Source organism: Lytechinus pictus, chromosome 14, assembly GCF_037042905.1.
Source record: "Lytechinus pictus isolate F3 Inbred chromosome 14, Lp3.0, whole genome shotgun sequence".
NCBI lineage: Eukaryota > Metazoa > Echinodermata > Echinoidea > Temnopleuroida > Toxopneustidae > Lytechinus > Lytechinus pictus.
In genome coordinates this window covers 22949131-22971488 of record NC_087258.1, presented here as the reverse complement: position 1 = coordinate 22971488, position 22358 = coordinate 22949131, and the positions used below count along the sequence as shown (strand labels likewise).

Genomic DNA, 22358 nt, shown 5'->3' with positions numbered 1-22358 from the left:
GGTTTTAAAAAATCTCGTCACTTTTTATAAGTTTTGCCCATCTATACGCCCTACATAATTTTTATCATTTCTTTAGTGCACTAGCGTACCTACGGGGGGGGGGCAGGGGGGGCACTCACAACCCATGCAAAAACGTATCTTTGCCCCCCCTGACGGGCTTGAAAAACCTTTTTTGCCCCCCCCCCCCCCTGACGAGCTTTAAGACCTTCAAAGCCCCCCTGACGAGCTTGAAGACCTTTTTTTTTTTTTTTTTTTTTTTTGCTTGTCAATTTTTTTCTGGTACGAAATCCTTTATTTGTGATCGAAGACCTTTTTTTTTTTTTTTTTTTTTTTTTTGCTTGTCAAGTTTTTTGTCGGACGGTTTTGCCCCCCCCCCCCTGTGGAAAATCCTAGGTACGCCACTGCTTAAGTGCTTAACTCTTTGCACGCTGAATTAATTTTGGGGGATAATAATTTTATTTCCATGTTATTTTCTTGAATTTAAGATTTCCACGTTGCACCTTTGATACCAATTGTGATTATTATATTTAGATGTTATCCAATAACTACCGTATTGCCTTTCATTAGATTCTCCAATTTGAAGGTAGGGGAGAAAACTAATTATTACAATTATTGAATTTCATTGTACGAATGTGCAAGATTGCAACATCAGCGCGCAAAAGGTTAAAGGTCATTGAAATCGGATGAAATTTTTATCTAAAACATAATTATAATCCCAGCTACTTTGCTGAGAATTTTCCGTAATTTTCGAACCCTCGTCCTCGATGTGACATTTTTTTTTCGATTGGTCTACTCGAAGACACTACAAACTTGTCCAAGATGTAAAGAAGGAGATATGCCGTAAAATAATTCTTATTAGTCGCAGTGTATGCCCCAACTTGCCTTGAGTGCAGTGCGAATAGCTCGTGAGGATTAGATTTACGTCAGGGCTTATTTGACGCCGGAGTAGGTGAAACGTCTCATGCTTGAATTTGGACAAAACCCATACGAAAATGATGCATAGAAGTCGCCAACTTTTATCGACATACTCGTCGATTCGTTCATTGCTTAGCCTTCCTGTTACCGGACGCAAGTTATGTAAATCGTCCTTCAACAATAGAGGTAGAAATTTGAAACACATATTTAATTTTCTGTTTGATTTCATTATAAAACGTCTTCGTATTTTGAGTGAAGTGTGCAGGTGTGGTCCCATACCTTACAGATTGTGTGAGTTGAGTGATCCCGTATGTAGTCGGCAAAGTTATTTCTGAATCTGAGTGAGCCGGCCACTGGCACTGTGTGGGACTGTGGATTAATATTTTAACGGCGTTTTCATTTTAAAAGAATATTTACATCTTCTCTAATTATCATTTTTTCTCGGTTATTCTGTTGATCTTTTTTCTTCATTTTTATTTCTTTTTTTCATAACAATCAGAAAGAGAACAAGTGAAGTTGCAAAAAAAAAAAGTGCCAGGCAAAGCCTGGTATACTATTACTAATAGTAATACTAACCTCGCAATACGTGTGAGTGGGCAAAGCCGATGCAAAATATTTGCATATTTTGTAAAGGAATAGAAGTGCATAGTCTTAATTATACGGCCTATACATCTTCGTCTCTATAAGTACAGGCCACCGTCTGGTGTATTGTCGTACATTGCCTCATTTAATTTAAGGCGTGGGGGGGGGGTATACCTCGAGCTCGAGCGAAATTCGTGCAGGCTCCACTTCACTACCGCTACACCTATCCGAACCTCGGGACCGTGAACCCGATCTGATATTCCAAGTGACAAAGGTGGGATAAAAAAGTTATTTATTGTAAAAATTATAGACAAAAAATATAACGAGAAAGAAAAATGCTTAATTTCTTACTCTACACCCTTATTTCACTCCGTGTCCATCCTCCGGTTATCCTCAAAATTGTAATTATTCACGGCTGATTCCAAAACATCGCATGCGAGGGTCGCAGGTCAAACAGCATGAATATTTATATTATATTGGATGGCTCAGAAAATACCAGAAATATTCCAAGAGTTTGGAAAAATATGCTACGAATCAGTGGAATATTTCCCCAAACTCTTGGAATATTTCTGGTGTAGCCTATAGGCTATACTGTGTGGGCTAGTGGCTAAAAATAGGCATTTTAAAGTCTTTATGCTGACCTAGCCTGTTTGAGCCTCTGAGAGGAGCCGTGGAAACATGTCACATCAATAGATATATGTAATCAACTTGGTTGCCAGAAAATAACTACATTGATCACTCAAAATAGAGAAAGAAAATTTGAGGCCAACTCACCTATTGACTTTTTGGACACATGTCTACAGCACAAATCTAGCCTGCATTTGAGTGATTTGATAAAGGCATTGCTGCGCTTCCAATGACCAATCATCATCTTTTTCTTCTTCCTCCTCCTCTGCTTATGTTGGAGATCAACAGCAGGATGTTGCATAAACATCACTAGTTAATTAATTTTTTAAAGGGAGGAAAGAGATGCAATATCAAAAGCTTTTATGGATTTTATAGAGGAAAGTCAACGATGGCAAATAAGCTCATCATTCAGTCCAGAGATGAGGTAGAGAGAGCCTGGCCTGGGAGTAACACAGCCATTATGGAATGCATCTCCTCTGGTTGTATCATAGAGGAATTCGCTTCACGAATAGATGTAAAAAACCCTGAAAAAAATGATGATTTCTCCACAAGAAAAATACATGAGTTTCAAACCGATCTGCTCGTCAAAAGTGGGAATTTTTTAAATCAAAACCTTTACCGAATCCCTTCTTCCCTCTGCTTGCTATACTGACCAACAAACCTGTAAACCAGATAATTTCAGCATCTTGATTCTTCATTTTACCATCTGTGATCCCATTTCTCCAGGCTTCCAAGATGAGGAAGTCCAGAGGCTGCTGAAGAGGATAACCGGTCTTCAGCTGGATAAGGTTTTCAAGCCTGCCAAACAGACCTTGGAGGCTCCTAACTACAAACTAGTCAGCTCCAAGAAGCTAGAGGAGGTAGGAATTCATAGAATCTTGGGATGTAGTGACTCGAGGCTCTCGCTATATAAAAAACCAGCAGGGCAAAACTACCGCTCAGACTTTAAAATAAGTATTGAAATGGTAGTGGGACGGCAGTCGAGGATCTAGCTTTTTCCTAAGAGGGGGGTTTGACATGTTGGTTTGACCTAATAATGATGAGTTGCAACATAAAGTTTTTATTTTTAAACAGATTTTTGAAAATGCACTGTTTCTCTTCCATTTTAAGTCATTTTTTTAAATTTTTATATACATTTTGTCAATATCTACTGGGAACTAGCTCTCCCAAGTTTTTTTTTTTATATATCTATACTTTTCTCTGTTTTCCATACCTGTTAAATAGATGCATCAAGAGGCAGAGGAAGAGGCTAAGAGGAGACTTCAGATGCCACCGGTCCTGCCCGAAAGAACACCCATTGATGAGGTACTGGAGGAGGATGAGGGTCTAGCTGGTCTTGACACCGCCAACGTTGTCTTCACGGACATCACATACGGACTCAATGACAGAGTGAGTTTACCTTGGATTTACCCTGGAAGTAGGCATGAAGTCATGCACAACTTATTTGCCCCTCTGCATCCCAAAGTTGGTACCTAAAACTTATTTGGCCTTATCGAGGGGCATGGGTAGAGCATGGACATAGAACATTTTCTTCTGGATTATTCATATCAAGGACCTTTTAAGGATCTTTTCCACACCTTTTCCTCATGTGATTGTAATTGACTGTTGAACTTTTTATATCTTCATCTGGTAGATTGTTCCATTGAGTGACAACTCTCTTTGAAAATACACCTTGTCTCAACTTTGTACGAACATGATTCTTCTGAATCTGTCATCTAATTGGATTTTATTGAGAAGATTATCCCATTCAAGAAAATTGACAACATGTTATTATGGTTACAGTACACCAAATAACTTGTATGAAAGAGAACTTTATAAATCATTAAAAAATTCATCAAAAAGAAAAAAGACAAGATTCTACATAAACTGCGCTCATCTTTAATGCATCATTATTTTTCTTTCACTAGCATAAATAATGACTAAGAATAATCGCGGAAATCCCAAATTTGCAACTTAATTGAAACCTCAAAACTAAAATTCAAAATTTAAAAATGTTTCCTTCATGTTTGAATTGAGCAATCAGTTCATGGAGTAGTTGCCTTCTGAATATATATATATTCTAAAGCACCATCCACAATCTTTCAATAAAATCTTCAGCATTGCATTCTATTTTTTATTATCTCTTTTTTGTTTCTCCACGCCCAGAAAAGATTTGTCGTAGTTCGAGAACGAAGTGGGCAACTCCGGAAGGCGAGCTGGGAAGAGAGAGATAGGATCATGCAGATTTATTTCCCCAGGGAGCGGAGAGAGGTGGAAGTACCGCCTTTGTTCCATGATGAACAACTTCCAGTAAGTCTCTTTTTCATTCAACCTCCAAAACAAAACTGTTAACAGACCTGCCAACCAGTACGTTTTTGGCGTATTTAGTACGTTTTTGCACCCAAAATATGGCAGTACATTTTTCTTTTAAAAATCGTAATTTATTAAGAAATATCTTCTCTATATGTCTCTATTTCATAAAACTTACACAAATATGGTTATTAGATCAATGTAATTTCAGGTAACTTGTTTTTTTTTCAATCATTTTGTTAAAACCAGGGTGCAAGAGCAGTGCGCATTTTAGCTTGCATGCAGCTTGAGCGCCGCGATGAGCGAGTGCGCCACGTATTTTATTATGAAATACACTTTTTATCACAGAATACAATTTTTCATTCACAGAGGTTGGCAGGTCTGTGTTAATCTTGCCTTAATAGCATTCAGGATCTAGTTGATCCAAATTATACAAAGAATTGTGGATCTAAATGAAAATATACTGACAATTTTTGGAAGACTTGGGGTCAGAGATATCGTACAATAAATTGAACCTCTCAAATACATGCAGTGATTTCAGTTTATGAGGTCCTGCATTTTTAATGTAGCATCTCGCTATTTCCTAATTAAAACTTCTTTTATCTGACTAAAAGGTAGTCAGTATGCTAAACCCAAGTTAAGCGGTGCTTATGGATATGTATGTTTTGTTGAGAGAGGTATTTAATTAACTTTGATTCTATGGTGATTTGATCTGAAGATGAATCTGGTTAAACCCCCATTCCACAGAGAGCAAGACCTCTGAAAGACTGCTGTGAGATCATGAAACTTGCTTGATCTTTCAAAGGTCTGGTCTTTCATGATTCCTGATGGATCTTTCAATGGTCTTCGTGGTCCTCGTGAGTCCCAAAACTTTTTGAAATGGTTCAAAACAGTCTTTCAGCAGTCTTTCATGAAAATGGTCTTTTATGAAAATGGTCTTTTGGTGGTCTTTCAGCAGTCTTTCAGTGGTCTTTCGATGAACTTTCAAAGTTCTTATTAGTCTTTCCATGATCTTTCGACAGTCTCTCAAGAGTTTTACAGAGTTCACTGTAAGACTCATGAGTGATCATTGAAAGATCATTGAAAGACCAGGAAAAGTCCATAGAAAGAACTCTGAAAGATCACTTGTTGCATACAAGATCTCTGAAAGACTATTGAAAGATATCTATAGGAATTGTCCAAGTCCTGTAAGACAAGAAATATCAATCAATATCAGTCTTTAAGAGTTCTTTGAGGGGTCTTTCTGAGCAATTCCACAGAGATGACAAATTTCAGTGATCTTGGAGACAGACTGCTGTAAGACCTAGCAAATTTTTTGTCTTTTAAAGGTCCTTCAAAGGTCTCCCCTTCGTGGAACGGGGGCCTTAGGAAATCTGACTGTAGAAGAATTTGTTATTAGGGAGAATAAAGTAATGAGTTTCTGCAAGTTACATCCAAACTTCGTCATAGAAGACATAGGTGCTGATACAGTGGTGACCATCTCATTTTCTTATCATATCTCATTTCTTGTCCTTTCAGACCGTATTTGCCAATGAGAGGCACGAGTTTCTACTGGACGCAGCGTGTGTGCAATTTGAACCCGATGCAGCCGGATTCTTGGCAGTAAGTTTGCAAAACAAATCATGTTTCCATGGATATTAAATATTTTCCTTCCACCCTTTGAGATAATTTACCCCAGTCTTAATCATCATCAGGTTGCCCCCTTTCCTTTTCTTTTTATTCAATATTATAAAAAGGATATTCAGAGATACATTACGGTGTATAATGAGTATTATATGAACATGGGTATAAATATTAATTTTGCTTTTCAACTAATAGTAAATTTAATGATAAATACCAGTTGTGGTAACGACCTGTAAATGAGTTCAAACAGAATCCAATAACATGATACCCCCAAGTGTTTGTATGTGTGAATAAAAAATATGTGCCAATTGGCTCTGTAAAAAAATGTGTAATTGCTGAGAAATTAGCAAAATGAGCACAGAATTCTATAAAATGTCTGGTATTTTTCCAAGCAATATTAAAGGAAAATGAAAGGATAGATTTATTATCTGGTCATAAGCCGATTACATTTCACTAATTAAAATAAAATTAAAATGAGGCAGAACGGTTTCGTATTTCCCATGATATGCCAAGTCAAAGTTATCAATATTTTTATATTCGAAAGACCCGTGGAGGTCGTCATTTTGCTCATACTCCCCATATCTCCATGGGGGGTTGTGACCTCAGCGACGAACAACTCGTTGTCCGACCCCGGCGCGTGCCTGTGATTGCTAGCGTAAAACACATCGGCCAATGCTGATCAGGATGGTATACTTCCAGGCATACAGCTGCCGAAATCGGTATAAAAAGGGGACAAAATGCAGCTAGCTATTACCGAATTCACGATCCGCAGAAGAGGCCAGAAATATCTCCAAAAAAAAAAAATGGGTGGCTGCTTCTGACCGTGCGCCGCCGTGTGCCTCTAGCTCTTCTCGTTGAGCGATTTCTTCTGCCGAGTATTGTGGCTCGAAGTCGTAGGCTCTCGGACCTCCCATTTCAATACAAACTTACGCGATAAGTTTTGTTTTGTTTAAAATCGACGGTAACAAATAATAAACATTAGATATGTGGAAATATAGCACAATCAACAATTTCCCGATATTCAATCGGGATAAATAACCAAACTTCCAACATAACACGATCACTTGGTTCAGGGTATATGACAGTACGTACAAATTTAGCTTTGTCAAATTTGCCAATTTGGATATCGTAAATAAATGTGTAAAAATTTTCATCAAAACTCATCAATTTGTGTTTTTAAACCATAAAATAATTTAAATAGCTTTTTGATAATTTTTTCAAGTGTTTTATGTGTATATTTTATTTATTTCTGGTAAAAAATAGTATCTATATTATGCAAACTTGGGGGCGGTTTCAGCCCATATAGCTAGCTATGCATTATGCACAATACATGGAAGTACCGGTACGTACTACCGAGAGCAGTTGTTCGTTGCTGACGTCACAATTTTGAACGAACCCCGCAACAATGGCGATCTCCATTTAGAGACTTCGAACCTGAAGAAGCCCAACTTTGAAGAGGTGGTACTCCATACTAGGAAATCAGAAAGTGGATTCATTTTGATTGTCATGTACTTATCGATGATATTATGTGGTATTCAATTTTGGGTTTCATTCTCCTTTAATACACTGTCCCACATAATTTTGCTTTTTGTGTTAGTTATCATCAGAATTATCGGATCTCAGCTAAGATTTCATGATTTCACAAAGATGAGTTGATTTCAATGTACAAGATCTAGATCTATGATAAGATTGTGGTAATTAACCTTGATTTTAAAGGCTTTCTGATGAAAGATTTGTTTGCTGCAACTACTTTCTTTTACCTTTATCTATAATAATCAATCCATCTCTCTCCTTTTTCTTCCCTCTCCTTTTCTACCAGGTTCATCAAAAGGCCTATGAAGACATTGCCAGCAATGAGAGGTACGACCTTCTTCGATCCACTAGACACTTCGGTGGTATGGCTTACTACTTCACCAAACATAAGAGGATAGATGGCTTATTGACAGATATGATTCAGAGAGATTTGTGAGTTAATGAGGTTTTTTTTTAAATTCATATTAGAGAGGTGGATGAAGAAAAATTCAATTTTCTTTTTTATTATAGCATGGCTGGGTCCTGGGGGGGGGGGGGGGGAGCACTTACATACATTGGTGGTACGGGGACGTGCCCCTTTGATAACCTCCTTTTTCAGACTTCATTTTCAGTTCTCTAGATAATCCGAAAGACAGAAGTTCTGTTCAGAAGCCGTTCACAAGACCCCTGTTACGAAATATCTCCGTTCCACAGCCCTGCCTAAATTGTGCAGCGCGAGCACTGCAAAGCTAGCTGCAAGCACGGCTTCTTATTCCCATTATCTATACCACGCCGCTGGCACCATGCATGGTGAGTGCCCAAATGCACAGCACCAGCACAAGACCCTGTATTTTACCCTTGTAGTCAGTTCCTTTGGACCTCCATTTCAGGGTTTTCGTGAGGCACACCCCCATCAAAATATAATTTGGGTGGGTAGAGTAGATTCATAGCTTAAGAATGATGTATGTGCAGCTGGACTTGATGTTACTAATTGTGTTCGGTCGTAATTTCCTAGTTGGAGTAAAATTTTACGGCACAGGAATGAAAACTCCAAATCTTACCACACGATGGTTGTGGGAATAAACTGTGGCCAATTTATCACGACCTTTGTCGGGATCAATGTGGGGGGAGGTGCAACTTCCGGAAGTGGTAGTACTGCTCACGTCAAACTGATTGTAACCTCTACCAATCTGTATTTTGCTTGAGTAGGTAGCATTGCTAATCCAGATGATGGATTCCTTCAAACTGCTCGGTCACAAGGTCATAGATATTCTAAGAATCTGTCCACACAGGCTATTTTCTTAAACTGGCTAGTCATGGTATTAAGATACTATAGTTCACATTACTGACCCAAAATCCAAAGCTTTAGACAGGCTTTTAAATTTTGAAAACTTGAAATTTTCAGGAGAGCACACGAAAAGCTGCATTTATATCCAAATATATATCAGAGCTTCCAAGTCTCCCGGATCCTGCGGGAGAATACTGGATTTCGATCTAATCTCCCGTTCTCCCGACCCCATGCCAAAATCTCCCGGATAATCGTGATTTTTAGCTGTTAAATTGTAAAATTCATACAAACGACTGTTTTACGAGTCTAGCATGTTCAAGTCCCTTTATACCCACGTGGAACCTCCTTATCACATTTTAATTTTACCCAGTAGCTTTTACTAGTTTTTGTATAATCGTACATTGATTTCCAATGTAAATGAAGATAATTTTACCGAACGACTGGTGAATTAGTCTAACAAGCAATTTTTTTTCCTGGTTTTGCAATATGTGTGATGGAAACACTTCAGCGGCACTCCATGCACATGCCCCCCGGCGCGGCCCTGCCTGGTCTACAGCAGACCGCGCCGCGGCAGGAGGCTATGCGAGAAGGGAAGTCCACGAGCACTGCGATGCATTTTTCGGAAGCTTGTGTGCGCTTTATTCGAGCTGAAACTGTGGATCAACGATGGGTTACTGTTATAATTACACCCAGACTTTTAGGAATAATTTTATTGACAATCCTGAAGAACAGAAGCAAAGTGGAGATTTTCTTGCCTACTTTCACTTGGGTTGATCGGATTCAAACATTTTCTCTTTGGTGAGTGAGCTGGCCTGGCGCTGGCTGGCTGTGCGCGCCTTGCAACAAAAAGGCAATTTTCTCAGGAATCCCTCGGCCCTCAGAGACTTTAAACAGGGCACATATAAGTCTTTACACTTACAGGGCCAGGCAAGCTCATCTACCACTACTGCAGCCCCTTCCCCCTATGGACAATAAAGGTATTTTCATTCATGTTGAATGCCTTCTTTTATGAATCATGTTATGTTCTACTCGCTACTGTATTGCCTGAAGCTTGAAGTATATTTTTAGTCAATGACAATTTATGAAATCTCTCTAATGTGCATTTAAATCTCTGTGCCAAAATTTTTCATCCCATTATCACTGTTTTGTTCCAGATCCTGTTTGATGTTGCCTGCCTCATTATTTTAATCCCTCTTGGCTTGAGGTCTTTTACTGGCCTTACTTACACTAACTTCCCTTTGTGTCTGCCTACTCCTTTTCTTTCATCCCCTTCACTAACCTGATTGGTCTTCTCTACTCACTAATGCCCCTTTTGTCTCCTTGTTTCTAGTGTTGCTGTAGCTTGTTTGTGGTCTATATTATGGTTGTTCCACTTTATATGTTTGTCATTTTGCCTCCGACGAAGATTCTGCTAGGATCGAAAGCTTAGGCCCCTTTTTGACTTTCTGGTTTAGACAGCTGTCAGATACTATCAAATGTTGTTTCTTAATGTTGTTTTGCTACCCAAAATTCCCGTCCATGGGACATTTCGCCGCGCTCCCTCAAAAAATCATACCTCTGTGAAATCTTCTGGATTCTATCATCCCAATGTTGGCAGCTCTGATATATATATCCAAATCACTCAAGCAACTGCACTGGCTACCAGTAGAGAAGCGTATCCTCTTCAAAATCCTCCTCCTTTTGCTGTTGGTTTGTAACAAGTTTGAACATGACTATTGAACATGACATGACTATTTATGACATTAGAGCAATAAACATCATGGCTACTAGTTCCTAAGACTGATTGTACTCTGACTATTTATTATGTCTTCGAGCTCTTAATGAGTCTGGATCATCCCTACAATATGAGGACATATTACTTCATGGTGGCAGCGGTGATGCTGTTGATATTTTGATCAATCCTTGGAACGGGAAAGTGAGCAATGTGTAAGTTTTATGGACGCTAAGGAGCATACATTGCCACGGTCGTTTGCTCTCGACGCTAATTTTGGTTGAACGATCAACGCTCGGAACCTGCGACGCAGACGATAGGAGTACGGTACCGGTACCGCAATATGTGTGAGTTATATGAACGCTCGAGCGGCACACATTAATTGCTGGGTCGTTTTTATTTTGCTACTGAATGGGTGAATATGTGTGAGTTTTATGGACGCTTACGGGCACACATTAGATCACCACTGTCATTGATAATGTTGTCGAGTGTCGACTGGACCAGGACCGGGACCAGGAGTTCAGAACTGTTACTTAGCTGGGACAAAACAGAACTGTTGCGTTGCTGGCCGGAAGGATCAGAACGGGTGACAGCGCCGATCAACGATCGATCATCGTCATCGCGATAGTGCAAGGTTGTCAACGTGATCGTGATGAATGATTTATACACTGAACTCGAATTTGATGTTGAAATGAATGCAGAACCTATCGTCAGAGAGAAAAAGAGATGAGAACTTAGATCAATCAAATGACATTGACGAACAGATCAGATGGAAAATCATTTGAATTTTAAATCCTGAACTCAGTTCTACTGTGGACTCATAATCACATTTTCATGTCATTTTATGTATCAATATCGTTGACTTTGCATTATTCAATCGATACCAATTCTTGATACTAGCTGTTGACATTTTTGTTGTGATTGATGTGTGTCAATATCCAATTTGTGATATGTTTATTCAATTATTGTCAATCAGTCTGATCTAGATTTCTAGATATCTAAATGACCTAGATAAGAATCTAGTCTAACGTACGTTATAGAACTTAGTATTAGTTAGAACCCTTGATAAAAGGATGATAAGGTCCAAAATTGAACAGGACCAGGACCAGTTCTAGACTAGAACGTTAAGTATGTTATAGCTGTTCAGCGCTTTATCTAAGCGTGACCACTAGGTTAGAATTTTAAGAGTGAGACTGCAGAACCAGTCAAATTTAAATCTAAGCCTAGATCTAAATGTGTAGACTAATGGGTCTATAAATCAGGACCGATTTAATGTTTCAATGTTTTGAAGCATGTTTCTTGGCAAGAACTAGGCCAAGTGTTGTCAGCTAGGAAGAAACTAGACCTAGCCTAGATTAAATCTAGACTAGTCCAAGCCAGAATAGGGCTAAGTAATAGGACCAATCTGCAGGTCCAAGAGGCAGTTAGTCTAGATCTACGGTAGTGTTTATAGGATTCCAGGACCAAACAGGCCCAAAGCAAGGTAAAGCTACTGATCCAGGACCAAGTCTAAATAGGTCCAAAGAGTAATTCGGATTTATTAGGTCTAAATAGTCTAGACCAGTCCAGGACCAAATGTAAACAGGTCCAGATATTGATTCAGTTTAATCTGATACTGAATCTAGTTGATAGTCCAGGACCACTGGCAAATAGGTCTAAGGTATATGTTGATAAGACCAGGTCCAGCAAGGCGAATCTAAAGCCAAATCCTAGTTGATGTGTAGTCCAGGACCGGATGAGGTCTAAAGTGTGAATACATATATCCAGGTCAATATTCATGCAAACTAGTTGATGATTTTGATTCATCTTACAAGTGTACGTTGTCTAAAAGCACATTTTATATTTGTTCTCTGAGTATATCGGTTCCAGGACCAGAGAGTTCGGTCCAAGTCAAATCATATTGTATGTGACTGTGCGTTATTGTGATAGTTTTTGCAACTACATGATTGTTTTAATTGTACATGCAATTGGTGTATATTATTATATGTGTAAATGTGAATTTTGCATGAATTTATATTGATGTAAAGCATTCCTACAAATCACATTACATTGCATTTTGCCAGTGTTAACAGTCAAACTACACAATACATCTTCATATTTTGTTGGCCTTGACACAAAGCAATCATGGCCAGATTTCCAGAAATGAACTGGAGTGTCAGCAATGTAGCTGAAGAGTTTAAACTGTTTAAACAGAGAACCGAGCTGTGTTTGTTAGATAATAACATAGAAGATCCTAGGAAACAAGCAACTAAAATTAAGATAGCTCTAGGTAACGAAGGCCTCAGAAAGATTAATGCCTCAGGTCTATCTCCAGAGGAGCAAGATAAGCCTGATAAGTTGTGGAGCTTATTTGAGGATCAGCTGAAGGTCAAGGTGAACTTCAGAATACATCGCTTGGAACTTATGAGATACAAGCACTCCCACTCATGCGCAGTTGACAGCGTACGGCGAAACTCAACTTCCTTGTCTGGGTACCATAGTCATCTCAAGTCAATTCAAAGACTCACGTTGGGAAAAGCAGACTTGGTATGTCGTAGACGCGAATGGACCAATCATTGTTGGACTCCCAACATGCACAAAGCTTGGTATTGTCACCATCAATGAGATACGAGAATCTGTGAAGGAGAAGACTGAACGACACCGTATACAGTCAGTGCGGGACTTACAGGAAGCGTTCCCTGAGCAGTTTGACAAGATTGGAAATTTCAAGGGGACATGACATGACTATTTATCTTCGAGCTCTTAATGAGTCTGGATCATCCCTACAATATGAGGACATATGAGTAATATGAGGACATATTACTTCAATAACATTCAAGAGCATCCAAGGAAAGTCCCCTTCATTCATCATGAGCATGATCAACACCTACCAACCCTCCCGATCACTTCGGTCATCCAACAAGAACCATTTAATTGTTCCCAAGGCAACCTCTTACACCCATGGCGACAGAGCCTTTTCAGTTGTTGCTCCTAAACTCTGGAACTCACTTCCTCTTAGCTTAAGATCCCATTCTTCTCTAAGTTCCTTTAAAGTAGCACTTAAGACATATCTCTTCCATCAATAGTATGATATTTACAGTTAATTTGTCCGTAGTTAAGTTGGTATTTTAGATATGTAAGGTAGTTAAGTTGATAAGTGAGTTTAGTTTGTTAAGTTAAGTACTTAGGTTTTGTGATGTAAAGCGCTTAGAGAAATTTTGATAGGCGCTATATAAATATTGAATTATTATTATTTATATTTAAACAACCCACCGCTAAAATGTATTGTGTTATAATTTTTCGTTTGATGGAACAACAAAATCACAATTCGAAAGTTTGTTTCCCTAACTTTTATGCACCAAACATTCATGCTTCCTTGTATTTTGTTATTACAGGTTTGATGAGGCAGTAGATCTTATCCACTTATATAACATCATCCATCCGACAAGTCCAGTCGCTCAGGATGCCAAAGAACACAACCTAGACTCTGTAGAGCTTATTAAGGTAAGACAAAACTTTTTGTAAACTACAAAGAATTATCAAAGTATGCCAAAAACTTATTGAGCACCTAAGGATACATCCAGAAAGAAAAATGTAATTTCATACAGAAAGAAAAGTGCAATGTCTTGAATGTCATGTATTTTGATTTGAAATTTATTAAGACATACTTTAGTTGTTAATTTGCATGAGATGTGTACCATTTGAATCATACCCCATTTTGTTTCAGAGCAAGCACCATGAGTGCCTTATTTTGTAGAAACCAAGACTGGAGGAGACATCATTATTATAATTATGAAATTTCATTTAACGTAGGACATATACCGTAGTGTTTGAAAACTCAACACGACTGTGCTATATATTTCATATCGGTTAAGAGTGTGGTAGGTTTTGTGATTGCATTGAGAATTAAACTTTCTTCTGCATGAAACTTGATGTTTCAGGTACTTTTATACATTGCAGGGGCGGCTGTGCTGAGGCTATGCTGCTTGGTCCTGTGGGGGGACCGCCGGGCGTGGTGGTGGTTTTCAGCACTGGATGGGTGCTGTTTCGACATCAGTGTTGTTGATGACCTTGAGTGGTGTGTAATGTGGATTGGTATGATGTGTTGTGAGTTGTGTTGTAGTGTGATGTGTTTTTGTAATGTGTGATATGGGGTGTGTTTTTGGTGTGGAGTTTTTGTAATGTGTTTATTATGGTATGATGTGGGTGGGTTTTTGTGTTTTTGTAGTGTGATATGTTGTGGCGTGGTGTTTGCTCAATGTCGGCATCAGGTAGAGTTTCAGTGCAGCTGCCCTTGCAGCGTACTATTAGATTGTTTTGGGTTAGTATTATGTCACTGTGTAATTTTGTATTGTATATTTAATGCCATTATTTTTGTAATTATTTATCATATGATTATATGTTATATATTGTTCTTTGTTTACCAACAGCCGGAATATGATTTTTATGCCAATGTAATTTCTTTTTATTTTGAGCATGACAAAAAATTTTGAATATCTGAATATCTGATGCAGGTTGATTGTCAATCTTTAGGACATGGTGTACCATAAACCTCTTCCACGATATCCATACCATCAGATTGTTATCATCAATTCCTAATTCATTGTCTGATCCTTTGTATTTTGCAGGCTTACATCAGACTGGACTCGCATCACTCTGGGAAACTGGAACTGGCTCTCCAAGCCTGGGAGAATGCAAGAAGGGAACCAGAAGCACAAGGTCTGGCAGAATAACCCTGAGGATTTTTGGTTATACCCGACTGGAAACAAAATGCTACAATGTGTCTAAAGGAAGAAGTGGCTTCACAAGCCTGGGGATATGCAAGGAGAGAGGCAAAAGCGCAAGGTCAAGGAGAATAACAGTTTTATCACTGCTGATGTTTCCTTGTTTGACCTGGCTCCAATCAAACGGCAACAATATATATGACGAAAGAACAAGCCCTAACAAGACTGGGAGAACGTAAGGAGAGAACCGGAAACACGAGCAGATTGTTATTGATGTGTCTTTGTAGTGACTGCCTGCAAAAAGATGGTTAGAATGTATGTGAAGGAAGATCTAGCCTTCGAAGACCAGGAGATTGCAAGAATGGAGCCAGAAACAGGAGAAGCATGAGGTCTAGACAAATGAGAGTATTATCAGTCATTATAAGTGACTGTCAATTGCTTAAAAATGTGTTTGAAGGAAGAACCAGCCTTGCAAGACCAGGAAATTGCAAGAACAGAGCCAGAAGCACACTCCTGGTAAAGCGGAAGGAGGGTAGAATAAAGAACCCATGCTGATGTGTCTTTGTTATGCCATACTGCAAATAAATGATTGAAATGTTTTTGAAGGAAGTCACAAGTCAACAAGACAATAAGAACAGAGGCAAAAGCATACTCTGAATGTAGAAGAAGAAAGTGAAATAAGCAACCATTGCTGATGTTTCTTTGTTTATACCTGACAGCAATCAGGTATTCAAAATAAATTTGAAGGAAGAAGTAGCCCTTCAGGCTCAGCTGGGTGTTTCATTATGCTGTTTGGAAGTTAAGAGTGACTTTAGAACGACTGGTTATCCTTTCTTGTGGTAAATGGTTTACACCAAAGTGTTAATGGTAAAGCGCGTAAGAAAGAATCACCAGTCTTTCTTGAAGTTGCTCCTAACTTAAAAACAGCTTTATGAAACCCCAGGAGGAATAGAGTAAAAAGAATGCTCAGTGTGTAGCAGAAAGAGAGTATCATGACGATAAAGGTCTCGTTGAGAACCTCCATTGAGAATTTTGTTTGCTGCTCCTACTTCCTACGTGCTAAAACCTAAAGATTTTCAGAGATGTAATAGACCTGCAATAGAATTCCTTGAGCATTGAGTATATGTCATAGTGATTGGCAAGCTTGTCAAACCTATTTATGTTTGTAAATTTGGGGCATTACTACGGGATGGCTTTCTAGTCTGCAAGCACAGACTCAAATATGACACTTTTAACAAATGATACCATGTCTAGTTGGGAGACTAGACTCCAAACCCTCTGTGTGTGCGTCGAATGATATAAACAGTCACAGTACATGAGACAATCTAGTCTCACTTCTTCAGACTCTTGCATCATGCACTGTGCAAAAACTAAAGGTCTGTGCCTGAAGACTATTGTCTTACCACCTAGTTTATAATGGACTAAAGACAGAATACAATCATAACAAATTAATGGATTTTGTCAATTTGATATTTTATATAAATGTTATTGCTAATAAAAAACCATATGTAAATATACAGAGATTAAAAAAGTATATTGTATTGTTCATTCATGCTTATTGATTTTACAATTTATATAATGTACAAAAACATCACTTTCAATTACATACTATTGAATCGTAAATTCAGTATTGATTTATTTACAAGATATCAGCACCTGAGTGAATAATTTCAATCATTCACAATAGTAAACACCATACAGGATGGACATGTGCCTTGAGCTCTTCTGCTAGCCTCCAGTTTGGCGTACAAGATTATTGTTGAATGCACATACCAACATACCCACTTTTAATCACACAGAACAGTAGGTTGAAATATGCAATTAAAGTGGTACTCGAGGCTGAAAATAATATGATTTAAATTGATTGACCAACATCAGATGAGCAAAATGATAAAAATGTGATAAAAATTGGACGAAGAATAACAAAGATGTGAGATTTTGAAGTTTTGTGTCTTCATGGATATGCAATGAACACCCGGTTATGTCCTTTCCCTATTTGTTATTTTGTACTTTTTTTGTATGAAATGAGATTGACTTGATTTAATGTGTAAGATCATCATCAATGAAACTAACTTTTACACAAACTCATGAATGAAAAAGAATATCTCATTTTATATCATGAAATAAGAAAAAGGAAAGTGGGGATATAATATCATCAGTCTAATCATTGCATATTCAAGACAACATGCATACAACTGTTACACCAAAAACATGATTAAGTGAAAATTTTGATAACGTTATATTTGATGAAATTTTCTGTGTTTTTTGCTTGTTTAATTTTGCTTTATATATTGCATTAATGATTTTCAGCCTGGACTAAGTACCTCCTCACCCCCTACTGCAGATTCATGTGTTAGGACCCAGGGTCAAGTATATTCAACTCTTAGGCCCGTATTCTGAAGTCGGGTTTAACTTAAACTCGGGTTTAAAGTTGTGGTTTAAGTATGGAAAGCCAATCGTATTATAAATCACTAACGGTAGATATATCATATTTCAGCTCATTTGGCTCTCAAATCATTCATAATTGTCTAGGAAGTATAAATAGATGATTGTCTTCACCATCGATGAATCAGGAAAGAGCACAGCAAACATGAGAAACATACAACTTAATAACATATTTTGACACCTTTGGCTTCCCATAATTTTAGCACAGAGACCATAGTCTAAGTTAAACCTGACTTCAGAATACGGGCCTCTTAGTGGGCACACTGACCAACACTTGTGTGGTCTCTCATTGACTCTGTGTTATCAAGGGCGTAGGCTGGGGGTGCACAGGCACCCTCCAGCTGAGGCAGAGGAGTTCCAACACTGGCAAGCAAAACTTAATTTGTACCCCTTCTGCTTTCAACAGCTGATTTTTCAAACTTTAGTTCCACCTCCCAAAGACGTGCACCCCCATAACACTTTAGTTCCACCTCCCCATGATGTGCACCTCCCCATGCTCAAACAAGCCTATGCTCTTGGTTATAAATATCTAGTCTTAAACTATATATTTTGAGATATATTATATGAGTATAAGTACAGAAAATGAAAAATTATATAATTTTATTTCTGAAACTAAATGTTTTTGAGAGGAAAGGTACCTCTTTTGCTAGTTGGTAACACAATTGCAATATGAATACCATATATTGAGTCGTGAATTAGCATGCTATCATTCAAGTGAAAAATGAAAATTAATATCCCTATTTTATTATTTGATATAGAAATCTGAAAAAGAAATACTCCAAAAATTCATTTTGACCATGGGCTTGGCAGCCACTGTGATCGACGTCGCTCTATTCGTTAAATTGTTGAACGCCGAATGGGTGGCAGCAGCTCGCATCTTTTAAATTTAAGTCTTTTTTGGTCCAATGCGGTGTGGGCTTGAACTACCGACTTCCCGGTTGTCAGATGGATTCTCTACCCACTGAGCCAACCGGTAACTCAATGGGACAGGGCTTATGTTCCAAGACTACACTGGTCAGAATGTTGCATTTTGGGTAATTAACCTGGCCAGATATGAGTAGTTAAAAGTCAAGTCCACCCCGGGAAACTGCTGATTTGAATAAATAGAGACAAATCAAACTAGCAAAACGTAAAATAAAAAAGTTATGACAGTTTAAAGTTTCGCTTATTTTTTACAAAATAGTGATATGTACAACTCAATGACATGTAAATGAGACAGTCGATGATGTCCCTCACTATTTCTTTTGTTTTTTATTGTTTGAATTAAACAATATTTTATATTTTACAGATATGACAATAAGGACCAACTTGACTGAACCATATAGTATTAAACAATGTTAGTTCCACATGTTCATGGAAGAATTAATCATTGTTTCACTTGAAAATGAGGAGAAAATTAGAATATTTCATACAATAAAATACAAAAGAAACAGTGAGTGGGTGATGTCATCAGTCTCATTTGCATACCGACTCACAGGATGTGCATATAACCTATGAAATTAAGCGAAACTTTAAAATGTCATAACTTTCTTATTTTACATCCGATTTTGATGAAATTTTCAGCGTTATGCTTGTTGGATTTCCCTTTTCATTCAAATCAACTTTCTGTTGGGGCGGACTTGTCCTTTAAGCACTTGCGTTGGGGCTCTTTTGGCTACTGGTTCATGTGCTCTTTAATACACTTTTGAGTCTTTAATTTCCTGAATACATCCCTTTTATTAACCGTCCGTTGCCTCACTGCTGTGGTAGGAAGCCGGTCTGATCTTCATCTGAGCCTTCTTAAGAGCCGTCTCGTACCCCTTCCACCCAGACCAGATGATGTTATGGGCGCTGGCAGGGCGAGGTCGCCCCTTGTAGACCCCGTTCAGGTTGCTCTCGAAGCACTGGCCGTACCACCACGCCCCTTTGCTGTTCGTGGCGCATTGGTGCTCCGAATCCCGGTCGTGCGTGTGGAACCTTTTGTTGCCATGGAAACTGAGCGAGTCCTCTAAAACACGAAAGAATGAATCAAATTGAAGAAAAATACATGTGATATAATAGGGAACAGAAAACCAGAGACTAATTAGAGGGGGGAGGGTAACGAGAATGAAAAGAGCAAATATGGTAGAGAAAAAACAGGCGAAGACAGATAGACACTGAAATAAGATTTCTAAGATAGCCCTTGATATGATCAAATCGTCCTTTTCTATATTTCTTCTTCCTTTTTCCTCCTTTTTCCTCCTTTTTCATCTGCTTCCTCTCTCTATTTTTTCTTCTGCTAATCCTATTGTAAAGAGTAGACATATCGTGCGTTTTCATGAAATGACTTTTCGATTGTCTTAATATCCAACAGTTACCATAGTAACAGTCAGACACCTTTGCTTCTCAACCAATCAAAATCAAGGAAAGTTGTCGAATTGAAAACGTGTTTGACGATGTTGATAAAACCAAGGAGACATCTTGATAAAACGCTCTCTGAAACTTCTATCTGTGATACATTCCCTTTGTTTAATGATTTCATATAAAGATTATAAAAAAGGAAACTAATTTGAATTCTGTTATAGAACATAGTTTACATTGTGGCTTTGAATTCCCCCGCACACCACCCATACCCCCTTCATTGTCTCCCTCCCGGCAGTAGCGCAATGAACTAAAAAAAATTAAGCGGGCCTGATATGATGTGTGAGCGAAAACTTAAAAGCTGCGAACGAGCAAAGTGAGCGAGCAAAATTTTAACTTTTAAACTTTTTTACACAAAAATCTTTTTTTATAGATATTAGTGGCATAAATATTCTGAAAATAGTATCGTACTGCAGCCCTTTTCCTTTTCTTTCCTTTTTTTTTTCTTAGCCATTAATTTTTTGGGGGGTCCATGTCCCCCCCCCCCCCATTTCCTCCCTACCTACCTGCATCACCTTGGTAGGTGCCTAGTAGGAGCTTATATCCCGTCTCCTCGTCACCTATCCGGAAGTAATCATACTCGGCGTACTTCCGGTCACCTTCGAAGTCCTCGAGTTCCACCCTGAGGACGTAGTAGGTCTGGGCTGAGAGGCGATGAATCTTATCGTTCCCGAGCCAGTGCTCGGAGTTGACGTTACCGAAGCCGTACTTGTAGTCGTTCCAGTCCCGGAAGAAACTCACGCTTCCGTCCTCGCGGTTTTGAATCACCTTGGAATGTAGAAGTAAAGAAAGGAATATGTAAGTTTTCTTTAATAATTTTCTTCTTTTTTATACATCTTTTTCTTCTTCTCCTTTTCCCTCTTTTTATCTCTTTATCGATCCTTCTCTCTCTCTCGGGGTCTCCCTCCACCCCTCTAAATCCCTCTCTCTCTCTCTCTCTCTTCCCCTCACCCTCTTTCTTTCTATTTGTTGTCATCCATCATCCCCTCTTTCAATATCTTGATCTCTCCGTAAGAGACTGATCCACTTCTATGATCTATCCATATAAATTCATTATTTTTTGTAAATTATCTCTATCATTCTATTCATGTATCAATCTACCTTTCTATCCATACATCCATCTAATCTTTTTTCTTTTATTCTATTTCTATCCATGTATATATCCGTTCGTCTATCATTCTTTATCTCAATATATTTATCTCCCCATCCATCTATCTATCTGGCTATATATTTATCTATCTATCTATCTACCTACCTATCTTTCTATCTATCTATCTATCTCATTATCTATTATATCTATCTATCTTTCTATCTATCTGTCCTCTATCTTACCGTCCATCCTCCTCCATCAGTCTCCGTATCACAGTACGCATAGAATGGATCCCCGTTATCTTGTGGGTAGATGATGTAACGACCGCTTCCCGTTGCCCCTGACAACAAAACTTCCGAGCAATCACGAGGGAGGCTCTTTAGGGTCATCGAATGGTTCTCACAAACTGCTGAAGAAAAGAAAATACAATTTATTATTCAAAAATAGAGAACGAAACAAAATGAAATATTTTTGATATTGTAAATAAGAGCATGAAAATAATGATAAAATAAAATGTGACACCAAACTTCAACAACTGGGTACGTTTTAATAAAACTGACAACAATTAGGGTCCCGAGATGACAACACCTTAATGTGTTAAAAATACACCCTAGAGATTTAGCACAACACCAAAGAGTGTAAAAGTTCCAAGCACAGATATTAATAGGTGTTGAATTATAACACCAAAAATTTAACACCGGAAAAATCGCTGATGTGGTCCTATTTGTACAAAAATAAAAACAGCTTTTGTTGCGCATGCGCGGCGCTTTTATGAGATTTTCTCTTCAAAGGGGGCTATACGAATTCCAAACTATATGCACCCCCAGGCTTCCTCGCACCCGTGATCGCCTTTCAAGTATGACACTAAAAAAAATTAAATTAAAAAAAATAAACATTAGGCATCATTTCAAGAAATACATAAATAGATTGCACTCAGATTAACTTTTGGGGGTACAGTAGTTCATGAAAAAAAAATCACGGACTATATTTTATAAGCTACTGTAATCCTTGCATCTTATTGGCTCAGAGCAAATTTGTAGGTGAAAATCACTGTCAAGATGCTTTAAAAAAACACTCCTAGAAGCAACTCCCTGCAACAATGGGACTACCAGCATGGAGGCAGTGAGGAGGGTATTCTGACTTCTTGTTATAAGCCACTGAAATCCTTGCATCTGATTGGCTCAGAGCAAATTT

General features: G+C 38.3%; 2 protein-coding genes across 2 annotated transcripts; one reads left to right on the top strand and one right to left on the bottom strand.

Moving 5' to 3' along the window:
• The first annotated feature begins 675 nt into the window (after nt 1-675).
• On the top strand, nt 676-16767 carry LOC129276457 (small ribosomal subunit protein mS22-like). Its single transcript, XM_064109507.1, has 8 exons — nt 676-1101; nt 2851-2984; nt 3349-3513; nt 4270-4413; nt 5932-6015; nt 7856-8001; nt 13922-14030; nt 15155-16767. Exons 1-8 carry the CDS (start codon nt 993-995, stop codon nt 15257-15259), a joined length of 996 nt encoding a protein of 331 aa, XP_063965577.1. The 5' UTR covers nt 676-992; the 3' UTR covers nt 15260-16767.
• Nucleotides 16768-19413: 2646 nt separating this feature from the next.
• LOC129276107 (fibrinogen C domain-containing protein 1-like) lies at nt 19414-21621 on the bottom strand. The gene is made up of 3 exons (XM_064109161.1): nt 21407-21621; nt 20581-20842; nt 19414-19682 (listed from the first exon to the last, which is right to left on the bottom strand). The coding sequence occupies exons 1-3, from the start codon at nt 21551-21553 to the stop codon at nt 19414-19416; spliced, it is 678 nt and encodes a 225-aa protein (XP_063965231.1). The 5' UTR covers nt 21554-21621.
• Between the last annotated feature and the right edge of the window lie 737 nt (nt 21622-22358).

Coding starts and splice junctions, on each gene's coding strand:
- LOC129276457 (XM_064109507.1), top strand. CDS start 993: ATGATGCATAGAAGTCGCCAACTTTTATCGACATACTCGTCGATTCGT. Junction 2,985..3,348: donor GCTCCAAGAAGCTAGAGGAG/GTAGGAATTCAT, acceptor CCTGTTAAATAG/ATGCATCAAGAGGCAGAGGA. Junction 4,414..5,931: donor TCCATGATGAACAACTTCCA/GTAAGTCTCTTT, acceptor TTGTCCTTTCAG/ACCGTATTTGCCAATGAGAG.
- LOC129276107 (XM_064109161.1), bottom strand. CDS start 21,553: ATGACCCTAAAGAGCCTCCCTCGTGATTGCTCGGAAGTTTTGTTGTCA. Junction 20,843..21,406: donor CTGATGGAGGAGGATGGACG/GTAAGATAGAGG, acceptor CTACATTCCAAG/GTGATTCAAAACCGCGAGGA. Junction 19,683..20,580: donor CACCTACCAAGGTGATGCAG/GTAGGTAGGGAG, acceptor TTCGTGTTTTAG/AGGACTCGCTCAGTTTCCAT.